Below are 15607 nucleotides of genomic sequence, written 5' to 3'. Positions count from 1 at the left end.
CGTAGGATTGTCCGCTTTGCTTATACAGACTTCTCGGGCAGTGGGAAAAAAATGCACTGCTGTGTGTTCCATATGTAAAAGAACTATCGAGGAGACGACGGGGACAACCTCGAACTTCAATCGTCATTTGGCAAGACTCCACCCAGAGAAGAAAGTAACACGCTATGTTCATTACTCTGTTGATAGTGGGCGGGGCTTGCTTGCTGACTGATGAACTACCGTAGCTAGTGTTAACCCTCTGTCATGTTATTTGCCCTGTTGATAGTGGGTGGGGCTTGCTGAGCGACGAACAAGCTTTTTGGCTACATCCACACGACAACGGCAATGAGATGTTATTTAAAAATATATCGCGTCCAAATGGGCAATGATCAGTAAAATATCAGGCCCATATGGCAACGCAACGCTTGCTGAAAACGATGCAATACACATGCCACACCTCTAGGGGTGCTGTAAGACGGTCTCTTCGGAGACACCAGAACAATAGAAGAAGTAAGGACGCATGCACATAAACTATTATGCGCGAGACTTCATATTAGCCAGAAAGTCAGGAAAATCTGTTCGTAAAATTACATTATAATGACCAAATACAATGAAAAGTATTTTTCCAGTCTCACCTGTGAAAGGTAATCCCATGTGATCTCGTTTGGACGGCAAACCTGTTGGTACAGTTAAACGCAGCTAATCTTTATTCTCTGCTTTGACCTATCCAATATGGCGGCGAGGATGACGTATGATTCTACGCGGAAGGCGGTGTCTTTAATGGTCCGGAATAAATTGAATGCTACACGTTGATGGATTAATTTGTTGTTTCTCACCTGTGAAAGGTAATCCCATGTGATCTCGTTTGGATGGTAAACCTGTTGGTACAGTTAAACGCAGCACATGAATCTTTATTCTCCGCTTTGACCTATCCAATATGGCGGCGAGGATGACGTATGATTCTACGCGGAAGGCGGCGTCTTTAATGGTCCGGAATAAATTGAATGCTACACATTGATGGATTAATTTGCTCTTCTACGCCCTTTTTGAGGAATGTATTGTAGGATTTAAACCAACATCTGAAGAGGTGAGATCGCTCCTTTTTTTTTCCCTATTTTTGCTGGCGGGATTGACTCTGCCCTAAGGGCAGAGTCTCTCTCTCTCTCTCTCTCTCTCTCTCTCTCTCACTTTGCACCATTACACAATAAATATTCACAATGAAAATATTTTGTAAGCGCGTTTCATGAACCAAGTTATAGGATTTGTTGACAACTCACATCGAGTTCGTTACACTTCTACCCGGCGTGAAGCACTCACAGTCATGTGGTTGTGACGTCATCGTAAACAAATCCGTTCTACTCATCCAGACGACTTCACAACGGCAACGTTGCCAGATCTTTCCACTCTGGAACCCGTTCTCAAAAAGACTGCGTTTTGGGCACCCAAAACACCGGTGCCGTGTGGACGCCAGGCCTAAACAATAAGCAATTGTATCGGAGTCACCTGAATCCGTTGCCGTGTGGACAGGGCCTTTATCTGTAGCCTATTAACTAAAACGGGGCAGTCGAGCAGGAACGTTAGTCCAATACAGTAGCAGAGACGCTTTCACAAAAAGGCAGCAACAGCCACCGTCAAATGGTGCAGTTGGAGTCTTGTTCCAAATAATGGTTGGAAAAATGCATGTCTTTGGGAAGGTCAAGTGCTTTCAGGAGCATTTCTGTATCTACATTTCTAATTTTACATATTCAGGATGTTTTTAATGTTCAACTCAAGGATGAACAGTGCTATTAGTTAATCGGATTCATTATTCGTATACTTCTCATCTCATCTCATTATCTCTAGCCGCTTTATCCTTCTACAGGGTCGCAGGCAAGCTGGAGCCTATCCCAGCTGACTACGGGCGAAAGGCGGGGTACACCCTGGACAAGTCGCCAGGTCATCACAGGGCTGACACATAGACACAGACAACCATTCACACTCACATTCACACACTACGGTCAATTTAGAGTCACCAGTTAACCTAACCTGCATGTCTTTGGACTGTGGGGGAAACCGGAGCACCCGGAGGAAACCCACGCGGACACGGGGAGAACATGCAAACTCCACACAGAAAGGCCCTCGCCGGCCCCAGGGCTCGAACCCAGGACCTTCTTGCTGTGAGGCGACAGCGCTAACCACTACACCACCGTGCCGCCCCCTATTCGTATACTTATTTATTTAAATGGCTTTTAAGTTGAATGTGTTAATTCTTTGGTTGGCGTGTTTATTTGAGGGTCAATTGTGAACAATGCGGTGTGTGGTTTTATCTAATTTGATTCATATTGACTCATATTGGCACTGTGTACTCATGGAGGTGCATCCTGTATTCTCTGTACACACACACACACACACACACACACACACACAGTTTGCCTGAAGGTAGCCTGCAGACTTCCTGTCACTCCCCAATTCTTCAAGTTATAATGAAAGAACATTTTTTTTAATGAGAATATTTTCTCAGCAATATCAGCAATTTTGGCCTCATTTTACTTCAATTGGCTGCACTTGAGTCTGAATTTTATATTGTAGATTGACGCGAGTTACTAGAAAATTAAAAAGTGTGTGTATACAGTATATGCAGTAGCTGCTATCAGTGCAGTAGAAGAATATTGAACATTTATGACTCATTATATTGTGGCAAGATTTTTTACTCATTGCTTATTCCACCTCCTGTCCCCTTCTGACACATGAAATTAAGTTGGCCGAAGAGCATGTGGTTATCTGTATAGCAGTTACGGATTAAGAACTTTGCTCAAGGGCAGTGGCACTGATATCTCTCCTACTGCAGGCTTGCTCTCAATACTACCCCTGCCAACTCTGGGATTTGATCTCAGGGTGCACATCCCTCAGCTCTGGAACTGCTGTCAGTGCCACTTACCCAGACTGTAATGCTCTACCCTGTTGTAATGCATTTAAACTTACATAGGTGTTGACTGTGCATTGATTGAACATCCATTATCCATAACCGCTTATCCTGTGCAGGCAAGCTGGAGCCTATCCCAGCTGACTATGGGCGAGAGGCGGGGTACACCCTGGACAAGTTGCCAAATCATCACAGGGCTGACACATAGAGACAAACAACCATTCACACTCACATTCACACCTATGGTCAATTTAGAGCCACCAATTAGCCTAATCTGCATGTCTTTGGACTGTGGGGGAAACTGGAGCACCCGGAGGAAACCCACACATACCCCTTTTCCACCAAATCAGTTCCAGGGCTGGTTCGGGGCCAGTGCTGGTGCTGGTTCACAACTCGTTCAACTTGCGAGCCAGCTGAGAACCAGTTTGCTTTTCCATAGCTCGCGGTGCTAAGGGAAGCCACGGCGTTACGTTGCTGTATACGTCAGTTACGTCGCTACGTTTGCATAAACCTTGGCGCGAATATCGAAGCAAAAACAACACGGAAGAAGCAGCAGCAGCAACAACAACAATAATAATAATGGATGACTTCGTGTTTGTACAGCTGCTGCTTCTCGTCGCTTAAAAATGGCGATCTTTCACGGTCTTGTTATTGTTGTTGGTCTTAACAACTCCGCCCCCTGCTGACATAAGCGGTTCTTTCCTCTGGCCCAGCAGAGAGTTGGTGCTAGCCTGGAACCGTTTTTTCTGGCCCCAGAGCCAGTTCTTTGTCAGTGGAAACAGAAAACCCGGTTCCAGACTAAGCACTGGCCCCGAACCAGCCCTGGAACTGCTTTGGTGGAAAAGGGGCAACAGAGAACATGCAAACTCCACACAGAAAGGACCCCGTCAGCCACGAACCCACAACCTTCTTGGTGTGAGGCAACAGCGCTAACCACTACACCACCTTGACTGAACTTTGCGTGCTTAATCTATCAACAGTTTTAATAGTTTCTTCTCCAAACAGATTTTTTTTTTGGGGGGGGGGGAGGGCATGACAGACTAAATACGTGGGTGTGGAGGGGTGATAAGTTATTTCACAAAATCGAGTCATACATGAGCTGATAGCTATAAGTCATGTACGACAAGATTGAGGGGAATAACTGTTTTATTCTATCCACATTCACCGGATTTTGAGAAACAGAGCATTTGTATTTTTATTTTTTGCAAATTCGATAAACAGAAACTTTATACAAAACGCCCGACAAAATCATTTTTGCTTAGAATGTAAACAAACCGGCAAAATGATGGTAGTAATTTGTGAAAAATGCGATAATAATAATTCTTGAAAAATAAAAAAAAAAATCCATTCTTACCACTTTCATTCCATATTTGTGTCAGAAAACAGAATCCAGGGACACATGTCAGCCCGGGGGCATTTTGAGTTATTGACAGATTCAGAAAGTACAGTTTCTAAGCTTTCCAATGATGCCTTCCATGTGGAGATCTGACAATATTTGAAGAATGTGTGGCCTTTTGAAAGTGCATACTTCTTAAAACAGGAAAGGGAGAAAATCGCCCTCAAAGTTTTCCATCTCAGCTACTCTGGGTGTAGGGCGGGCACATAATGGTGCTCATTTGCATGATATTAAGGAAAGCCCTACCCCCTACGAGCTAGCACGATACTACTTTCATGTAAACAAAGATCACCACATCAATTTTCCTTCCATGCAAAGTATGCCCAACACAATTATGAAGTACAAAAATAAGTCCTAAAGTATACTTTAACGTTTTGTGGTTGAAAAATTACTCACACCGTGAGAAAGAAAGATAGCACGATGATGACACAACTAACACAACACTAGTTTCATGTAAAGCCTCGGTCACAACCGGCCGTACAGTACGTGCTCCTACGGCCGGTCTACATGCAAAAAACGCAAGAAACGCACGGAGAGCGCGCGTGTGATGTGCTGATTTTCGAGCCGCAGACCGGCCGCAGAGGTTCTTTGTCATGTCAAACAAACTCTACAGGCGCTTACGTTTTTTTCAGGTTGCAAGGCAAACTTACGGCCAACGCGCGTCTTTCTCCGTGAACAAAAAAACCCCGCAGCGATTTGGGAAACGCCAAAAATCGCACGGCCAAAAAAATCGTATGTCCGGTTGTGACCTAGGCTTAACCAAACCACACCACTCTCCGTTACATGCAAAAATAACCACACAGCCTTAGATTAATAAACTTACCCCATCAGAAAGAGAAACGGCGCCTTGCACACACCAATGCCTCCGATGGAATGTAATCCTAGAACGGTCCGTGTATCATCCGATCATTCAAGTATTCCATTCAATCTGGAAAACGAGGTTGCGTTTTTTTTTTTTTGCTAGAAATGGTTATCTCCGATGTAAATACCGTGCGTCTGTTTGCTTCGCGGTGTTTCAGCTCCTCTGCGCTCTGTTTAACTTCCTCATTCCATAGTGAAATTACATGCCTGTATGCAGCTAAGTAGCCATGCGCTCAGCTCGCATCATACAGCTGATTCGCGAAAAAAAAACAACAACAAAAGACTTAAATCATCATGTGAATGGCCCATATAGTAATTTACCCACACCCCCCAGCAGGCTACAATCCTGACAAAAACGAGACAATTTGCAACAAAAGATGTATGCTTTTCCAACAAAACAATCTATTATCTGAAATACTGATTGCATTCTTCAAGATCTCAACTTGCACATGATGGAAAAAAAAAAAAAAATCACAAATTTCGAAAAAAAAATGCTTCTTTTGCGATTATCTCGGATTCGTTTCGGCCGACATGTGTCCCTGGATTCGGTGAGGGGTCACATTTTGTTGCTTCTTTTTTGCATTTTTTTGGGGGGGTTATTTTCAAGTAGAGTTTTTATTTCGTCCTCGGTTGGTTCAGCGAAACGCTCTGCCATTTTCTTCCTCGTCTTTAGGGTTTTTTGGTGGTTGGCAAACCGACTTCAAGGTGCATTACTGTCATCGTCTGGGCTGAAGTGTGGAACAGGAGATATTGAGGGGATGTGGGTGGAAACTATATTCTTTTAGCTATCTCTGTTACTTTTAAATACTTGATAAAGTGATATATCTGACTTGATGCGCACCGCCATTTTGTTTTTCTCTACTCATGGTATATGAGCTGATAGCCTAGTAGTAGAGTAGCCAATCAGAGTGCACGATTGCTCATATCCAGTGAATGTGGATAGAATAATAGTACATACAATCTCTTTCATGTATCACTTTGGCATCATAAATCTTCTCTCTGGTCTAGAAAGAAATCAGTCCCAGACTGCACTTCGTACCCTTTTTCTGACCATTGGTGGTGCTGTTAAGCTTGGATCCACTAAAGTCCATCATGATCTGCAGTAAGAGATTTGTCAAGTCCAAATAATACAATGAAACCTTCTCTTGATGCCTTTTTGAAAGACAGGAGGTGGTTAGACATTGCTAACCCCCTGCTGGTGTGTAATATACAGAGTATGCTTAACATCCAGCAAGTTTACTTAACCAAACCTTTACCAAGGCTGTGTTTCTGTAATTTTGCTCTAACGTTCAATTTCACACCCATCACAATTTCCATTTTGGAATCCCTGTCACTTGTCCATCCCAGTACTTTATCAGCAACATGCAGTTTGTTAGAGGATCCAATGGAACAAGCTAAAACTTTGATCTAAAGCATGCCAAAAGGCATTATGATCTCATTTCCTTTTCAAATGAAGGAAAGAATGTCAAGGAAAATGATGCAAATTTCTCATATCTGAAAACATTTCCTGAACCTCATCTCATGGAAATGAAAAAAATTCAATCGTGGTTGCATTTTGTTTGATTTCAGTTATAATCTGTCTCTAACCCTAATCTTCATCTTGATGGCTGGGAAAGCCATGGGCTAAAGGTTAGAGATGCAGCTTTGGGACCAAAAGGTTGCTGGTTTGATTCCCAGCAGGAAAAATGTCAGTAGGGGGTGAATCAACAGGGCTTTCTCCTCCCTCTACATCCATAGTTGAAATGCCCTTGAGCAAGGCATCTCATGCCCAACCTTCGGTGCTGTAGGTGTGTGTGTGCTCACATCCCTAAATGGGTTGAATGCAGAGGAAAATTTTCACTGTGCTCCAATGTACATGTGATGAACAAAAGCTTCCGAAAAAAAATCCTAACTTTTCATACTGTATCACCTGGGAAAGGGGGGGGGGGGGGGGAGTGTTTCATAGTCCAATTAGCAAAAAGTGATACAACCCCTGAGTGTCATTGATCAATCTTTTCATAAAATTGTGTGTAGAAATGTTTTGTCCAGTCATGCTTAGAGAACTTTTGGTTCCACTGAATTTCTTGATCAAACCAGCTCTTGTAGGATACAAACGTTTTTGTTTCAAACCATTTTTTCATGAACACTCATTTGTTGGAGTCCTGTGAACAATTTATGCATAAATCGGTTTGTATCCAGTGTGATAAATGAGGCCTACTAACCGAATCCCTATCCTTAATGTTAGCCTAAGTCCATGGACAGTTGATGTTGAAAACAGGCTTGTAGTACTCGAGTCCAGGACTCTCGCGCATGCGCCGTAAACGACTCGCACCTGCATAGGATTAAGGCGCAATCAGCGCGCCTATATAAAAACTGTGAAAACACACTGACTTTGCGAAGTATTGAGTTGCGTTGCTGACACATTCCCGAGCCTTAGTTCCTTGTTTGGTTTCCTGATCCCTGATTTCCTGTTTCTCGTCTTTGATTCTGCCGAGTCTACGATAGCCTGTTTGTGCCTCGCTCGACCTATTGCCCGTTTCACTGTTTTACAATTTTGCCTGCCATTCTGGATTGTTTACCGTCTTCACTTGGATTAATAAACACACCTTCTGCACTGGGCAGCACGGTGGTGTAGTGGTTAGCACTGTCGCCTCACAGCAAGAAGGTCCGGGCTCAAGCCCCGTGGCCGGCGAGGGCCTTTCTGTGTGGAGTTTGCATGTTCTCCCCGTGTCCGCATGGGTTTCCTCCGGGTGCTACGGTTTCCCCCACAGTCCAAAGACATGCAGGTTAGGTTAACTGCTGACTCTAAATTGACTGTAGGTGTGAGTGTGAATGGTTGTCTGTGTCTATGTGTCAGCCCTGTGATGACCTGGCGACTTGTCCAGGGTGTACCCCGCCTTTCACCCGTAGTCAGCTGGGATAGGCTCCAGCTTGCCTGCGACCCTGTAGAACAGGATAAAGCGGCTAGAGATAATGAGATGAGATGAGACCTTCTGCACTTACATCTGTCTCCCAACCATCTCTGACAGAATACTTCACACTCCCTGATAAAGAGAATGCACATCCACCTGTTCATACGTCATGTTCAGAAACAAACGGTGCAAAAACAGCCACCATCAAATGGTGCGGTTGGGGTGTTGGACTCGACTCGGATCAATAACGGACTCGACTCGAAATTTTCTTGAATGACTTGGACTTGATATGGACTTGAACACTGGGGACTCGGACTCAAGGATGAGTGACTCGACTCCAACTCTGGTTGAAAACAGTGTTGAAATACAAAATGGGCAACACCCTATGAAATGAGTTTTGCTGCTTAGAAGCTCTTCCTTAAAATATTTACAGGTGGTGTGGAACAAATCTTGAGTAATTGCCTGATTAGCGAAAGACACCAGCCACAGCTCGTAAAGCATCTGTCAGCACAGACAGCACTCATCGTCAGTGCTTTTTTTTCTTTTCCCAACCTCCAGAAGCACTGCACCGCACTTCCTCATGCTGAGAAAAGGCAGAGAAGAAAGACAGCAGCAGTCTTCCCTCCGCTGTGAGTTCCTGAAAACCTCCGGCAGTTCAAAGTCAGGCCTGAGCATCAAATCAAATATTTATGCCACCATTTTGAGGAGAAACAGCAGTCTTGCAGTGTCTGTTTGCCAGCGCCTAGTTATATAAATGCGGTGTCAAGGAACACACATGGATGCGAATGGACAGTAGCTCTCTTGGTGGTTTTGAATGGCGCAGTGTGAACGCAATCTCAAAAGGCCTGCGGCAAGTCTCGGGCAGCAGACTCACCTGTCTGACTAAATTTACCTGGTGGACACACTCGCACACTCTCGCACACTCACCCACACACTTCTAATGGAACCCTGGTCCCTAATTATGACTGGAGTATATCTGGAATTGCTGTGAAACATGCCTTGTTATGGTTCAAATGGATGGCAATTCCTTTGAGGCTCGTGTTGTACCAACGAACTATCAGAGTCAAGCACCTTTCTCCAAATCTGCTGGCTTTGAGTTATTAGTTTCCTCCGTGCTTCTTTTTCCAAAGGATGCTATGTTTGGTACATTGCTCGAGGTGAAACTGAACTGGGTTCGAGATTAAAGATACATAACACTGTCTTCAAAGGAATGCTGCAAAGTTGATCGTACAGTATATGGTGCTGTGTGACATGGAACTCTGTTATGATGGATGACACATCGTGCAATATTAACCACATGACATTTGATGCTTATGGTGGTGGTGATATATATATATATATTTTTTTTTTTATTATTTGTGTGTGTGTGTGTGTGTAAAATACAAGTCAGGTTATGAGACTTCCAAATATGCCGTGGAGACGTGTGTTGAAAAGCAACTTGCATTATAAGCTGCATTTCAGTTCGCTGTTTGTGGGCATTTTCACCCTTGAGTCAGCACCTAGGATGACTTCTGGGCTCGCTGGTTTACTTTCGAGTTTCCGTGAATCGATTGCACAATTCCGTATGTCATTTATATGCAGAAAGTTTTGCCAAATGTAGGTACTTGGTTCGGGCGGCACGGTGGTGTAGTGGTTAGCACTGTCGCCTCACAGCAAGAAGGTCCTGGGTTCGAGCCCCGGGGCCGGCGAGGGCCTTTCTGTGTGGAGTTTTCATGTTCTCCCCGTGTCCGCGTGGGTTTCCTCCGGGTGCTCCGGTTTCCCCCACAGTCCAAAGACATGCAGGTTAGGTTAACTGGTGACTCTAAATTGAGCATAGGTGTGAATGTGAGTGTGAATGGTTGTCTGTGTCTATGTGTCAGCCCTGTGATGACCTGGCGACTTGTCCAGGGTGTACCCCGCCTTTCACCCGTAGTCAGCTGGGATAGGCTCCAGCTTGCCTGCGACCCTGTAGAAGGATAAAGCGGCTAGAGATAATGAGATGAGATGAGATGAGGTACTTGGTTCATCCATGTGCTGTTTTATTGTTTTTCTTTGGTACCTAAATATCGGGCGGCATGGAGGTGCAGTGGTTAGCACTGTCGCCTCACAGCGAGAAGGCTCCGGGTTTGAACCTCATGGCCGACCGGGTTTACGGTTATTTAGCACAAGTCTTTTAGCACAAGTTCTAAAGTCTAAGTTCTTTAGCACAAGATCCAAGAACACTTAATTTTTATTATGAAGACTTACTGATCATGTTTAAAGATGTTTGATGGATTTTTTTCTGAAAATTGCTGAGATTCCGATCGAAAACGAGCGATTGCATTTCCCCACGCCGCCATCTTGAAACCACCATGTTTGATTTAAAAGAAAGAAAGCACAACTTTATTCATCACACACTTGTGAAATTTCCTCTCTGCATTTAACCCATCTGAAGCAGTGAACACAGACGTGAGCAATGAGCACACACACATACCCAGAGCAGTGGGCAGCCATGCTAACAGCGTGCTAACCGGGAAGCAATTGGGAGTTAGGTGCCTCGCTCAAGGGCACCTCAGCCCAAGGCCGTCCCATATTAACCTAACCACATGTCTTTGGACTGTGGGGGAAACCGGAGCACCCGGAGGAAACCCACGCAAACACGGGGAGAACCTGCAAACTCCACACAGAAAGGCCCTCGCCGGCTGCTGGACTAGAACCCCGAACCTTCTTGCTGTGAGGTGACCGTGCTAACCACTACACCACCGTGCTGCCCTCATTTAGCCTGTATGTTAGTCACCAATCCTCCCTCCAACTTATTTAGCACAGCACGTACCCTGACAAAGTACACAGCTACAGCCAACTTACAGGTTTGTTTTGTTTTTATTAAAGTGTTAAGCTTAAATTATATCCTATTTATTCACGACCTAATCCCCCGGGTAATTAATTCAGCAAACGCGTAATTATTGACAGTCCACTGAATTTGTGATATGATCAGAAGTGACTGAAGTTATCTATGAAGGTGCCAACAATTCAAGGTTTGTTATGGCTTAACTACAAATATTCAAAGACACCAAAGAATCGGATTTTCAGTCCACGTTTCAGGGATCAGCAGCTGATCCCGAACATGCACAGCAGCAGATATTCCAGCTTCCAGTCCCTAAGCAGTTATGATAAACCCCTTCTTACAGTATATCAAGATGAGTATTTTTTTTTATTACTGTAACCATAATCCAGAGTTATGCTAAAGAACATAGAGTTGTGTGAAGAGACTTTAGAACTCGTGCTAAAAGACTTTGGATTTGTGCTGAAAGACTTTTGTGCTGAATAACCGGATACCGCTGACAGGAGCCTTTCTGTGTGGAGTCCGCATGGGTTTCTTCCAGGTGCACTGGTTTCCTCCACCATCCAAAGATATGAGGTTAGGTTAACTAACCTAACTTAATTGCTCATGTGTGAATGGTTGAGAGGAGAAAACCTCGATAATAATCCAGTAGAAGGCAATGGGAAACCACCACCACTGATAATTCTTTCCTTGAAACTTTGATGGCATGTGAATTCTGAGAGGCATTTCTGCTCACCGTGGTTGTCAAGAGTGGTTATTTGAGTTAGAGGAAAGTTCTTGTCGGTTTTAACTACAACCCCGATTCCCAAAAAGTTGGGACAAAGTACAAATTATAAATAAAAACGGAATGCAATAATTTACAAATCTCAAAAACTGATATTGTATTCACAATAGAACATAGACAACATATCAAATGTCGAAAGTGAGACATTTTGAAATTTCATTATATTTCACTTAACTATAATGAAATGCTGTTAAAAAAGTTTAAGATGTTACTAATTTTAACATTTAAACATACTTAAAGCAAGACGGCCTTTCGAATTCAAAAAAATTGGTTAAATTTAGTTTGCTCTGAAATTTGGTCATTGTGATATACGTTTATTTCTGTAAGATCTCAAAAAAATATCAGGCCATTCTGTGGCTGGGAAGTTATTTAATTTGAGGGGATTCCCGAGCAAATAATGTGCATGAAACCACTCGCTTTGCGCAGTCAAGCAGACAGAGGAAGTCCGGTGTGCGCATACGCAGGCTTATCTTCTTCTTTTGGGTTTTATGGCAGCTGGCATCCAGTGCTGCGTTACTGCCATCTACAGGTTTACCCTTGACCGTGCGCTGACAGTTCCATCATTCTGTCACTAAACGAACAGCTGGTCACACCGAGGTGCTCGCTGACACCGATATTTATTACTTTGGTCTTGCATTTCCTTTCCTTCGCAACATAATGTCTTTTCTTCTCACTTTCCATTACTGTAGTAGATCTTTCACATTTCGCTCGCATCCTCCATTTTTCTCTCCGTTTCAAATTTGTCTCCTACAATGCCTTGCGCGAATGGGGAAAGCCCACCACGTGATGCATGATGTAGTATCTTGTATTGCATCATGATGAAGCAGGAAAAAATAGCGTAGAATTTAAGGCTACATGGCCCTAAATTTATTAATTGTTCTATTTACAACCCCGATTCCAAAAAAGTTGGGACAAAGTACAAATTGTAAATAAAAACGGAATGCAATAATTTACAAATCTCAAAAACTGATATTGTATTCACAGTAGAACATAGACAACATATCAAATGTCGAAAGTGAGACATTTTGAAATTTCATGCCAAATATTGGCTCATTTGAAATTTCATGACAGCAACACATCTCAGAAAAGTTGGGACAGGGGCAATAAGAGGCTGGAAAAGTTAAAGGTACAAAAAAGGAACAGCTGGAGGACCAAATTGCAACTCATTAGGTCAATTGGCAATAGGTCATTAACATGACTGGGTATAAAAAGAGCATCTTGGAGTGGCAGCGGCTCTCAGAAGTAAAGATGGGAAGAGGATCACCAATCCCCCTAATTCTGCGCCGACAAATAGTGGAGCAATATCAGAAAGGAGTTCGACAGTGTAAAATTGCAAAGAGTTTGAAAATATCATCATCTACAGTGCATAATATCATCAAAAGATTCAGAGAATCTGGAAGAACCTTTGTGCGTAAGGGTCAAGGCCGGAAAACCATACTGGGTGCCCGTGATCTTCGGGCCCTTAGATGGCACTGCATCACATACAGGCATGCTTCTGTATTGGAAATCACAAAATGGGCTCAGGAATATTTCCAGAGAACATTATCTGTGAACACAATTCACTGTGCCATCCGCCGTTGCCAGCTAAAACTCTATAGTTCAAAGAAGAAGCCGTATCTAAACACGATCCAGAAGCGCAGACATCTTCTCTGGGCCAAGGCTCATTTAAAATGGACTGTGGCAAAGTGGAAAACTGTTCTGTGGTCAGACGAATCAAAATTTGAAGTTCTTTATGGAAATCAGGGACGCCGTGTCATTCGGACTAAAGAGGAGAAGGACGACCCAATTTGTTATCAGCGCTCAGGTCAGAAGCCTGCATCTCTGATGGTATGGGGTTGCATTAGTGCGTGTGGCATGGGCAGCTTACACATCTGGAAAGACACCATCAATGCTGAAAGGTATATCCAGGTTCTAGAGCAACATATGCTCCCATCCAGACGACGTCTCTTTCAGGGAAGACCTTGCATTTTCCAACATGACAAGGCCAAACCACATACTGCATCAATTACAGCATCATGGCTGCATAGAAGAAGGGTCCGGGTACTGAACTGGCCAGCCTGCAGTCCAGATCTTTCACCCATAGAAAACATTTGGCGCATCATAAAACGGAAGATACGACAAAAAAAAAAGACCTAAGACAGTTGAGCAACTAGAATCCTACATTAGACGAGAATGGGTTAACATTCCTATCCCTAAACTTGAGCAACTTGTCTCCTCAGTCCCCAGACGTTTACAGACTGTTGTAAAGAGAAAAGGGGATGTCTCACAGTGGTAAACATGGCCTTGTCCCAACTTTTTTGAGATGTGTTGTTGTCATGAAATTTAAAATCACCTAATTTCTCTCTTTAAATGATACATTTTCTCAGTTTAAACATTTGATATGTCATCTATGTTCTATTCTGAATAAAATATGGAATTTTGAAACTTCCACATCATTGCATTCCATTTTTATTTACAATTTGTACTTGTCCCAACTTTTTTGGAATCGGGATTATAGTTTGGCCATTCTTCTCTGATTCTCTCATCAATGTGGCATTTCTCCTCACAGAACTACCACTCACTGGATGCCCACCAATCTGTGTAAACATTGTTGTGTGCGTGAAAATCCCAGAAGATCAGCTGTTTATCAAAAACCTGTGTGGCAACAAACAACCATGCCATGGTCAAAGTCACTAAGATTACATATTCCCCCTTTTTGATATTTAGGCATATAATGATTCACCCTATGCACAATTAAGTACACGATATTGGGTTCATGATTCAATTTTCTCATGATATTTTTGAAAAAAAAAAAGGGGGAAATTTTATTACCAAAAAAAGCCCTATTTATTTTTCTTCATCAACTTAAATATTCCTTTTGTTAAATTAGAAAACAAATTATGTGTAAAGGTTGGAATAAAATATAATGGCCTATTAACTAAAATATTCGTTTTTATTAAAAAGGAAGAAGTCAACAATGAACAGAGGGCGACATGGTGGTGTAGTAGTTTGCACTGTCACCTCACAGCAAGAACGTCCTGGGTTCAAGCCCAGTAGCCGACAGGGGCCTTTCTGTGCGGAGTTTGCATGTTCTCCCCGTGTCCGCGTGGGTTTCCTCCGGGTGCTCCGGTTTCCCCCACAGTCCAAAGACATGCAGGTTAGGTTAATTGGTGGCTCTAAATTAACCGTGAGTGTGAATGGTTGTTTGTCTTTATGTGTCAGCCCTGCAATGACCTGGCAACTTGTCCAGGGTGTACCCTGTCTCTCGCCCATAGTTAGATGGGATAGCCTCCAGCTTGCCCATGACCCTGCACAGGATAAGCGGCTACAGATAATGGATGGATCATAATAAATAGGCCTTTTCTTAATGAACAGCTCTTTTCCCGTTTAGATCTGTTTTTATAACTTTCATGGCATTGAAGCTCTGTTACTTCTGCATAGGGTGAAGTCGTATGCATTCCTGATATTGTACTTTATTCTGCCCTCTACTGTCTAAACACCTAGGGAAAAAAAATGAGATTACACAGCCTAATACTGTAATAGTGTGAGCAAAAACAAATATACTGTAAATCTTTCATAGAACCTTGAGGAACACCCCAAACTTGTGCATTTTGTACATTTATTGAGCGCATGTATCATTAATCTGTTTTCTCTTCAGGGTTGTGGAATACTCTCTGGACCTTCAGAACATCAATCTTACGGCCATCAGGACAGTCAGGGTTCTCCGACCTCTCAAAGCCATAAACAGAGTCCCAAGTAAGTTCTCTAATATGTTCCAATGCGGCATGTATACTTTATGGGTTTCATTTTGTTCTGATGGTGGAGGCATCTTGCCCAAATATGGTTTTCTCAGAGCATATTTATTTCTGTCAATAGTTTGTCACGTTTAAATGTTTTTTCTTATTATATGTATTTTTGGCACCCTCCATAAAATGAGCAAAAAATGGACACAATAATTCAAAGTTTCCACTCAACCAAACAATTTCTCCTTGTTTGAACAAAAATCATGTTCATG

The 15607-nt window shown here is 43.0% G+C and overlaps 1 protein-coding gene across 1 annotated transcript in view; it reads left to right on the top strand.

Annotated features, from left to right (window-relative positions):
- Positions 1–15607, top strand: part of cacna1ia (calcium voltage-gated channel subunit alpha1 Ia) — a 431086-nt gene that overhangs the window by 150747 nt on the left and 264732 nt on the right. Inside the window, exon 4 of the mRNA XM_060918817.1 lies at positions 15251–15348. Coding sequence (XP_060774800.1) covers positions 15251–15348 — 98 coding nt within the window. The remainder of the gene's footprint in view (positions 1–15250; positions 15349–15607) is intronic.

Source organism: Neoarius graeffei, chromosome 4 (genome assembly GCF_027579695.1).
Source record: "Neoarius graeffei isolate fNeoGra1 chromosome 4, fNeoGra1.pri, whole genome shotgun sequence".
NCBI lineage: Eukaryota > Metazoa > Chordata > Actinopteri > Siluriformes > Ariidae > Neoarius > Neoarius graeffei.
The sequence above is the reverse complement of the archived record's forward strand: the minus strand, read 5'-3'. Positions and strand labels throughout refer to the sequence as shown.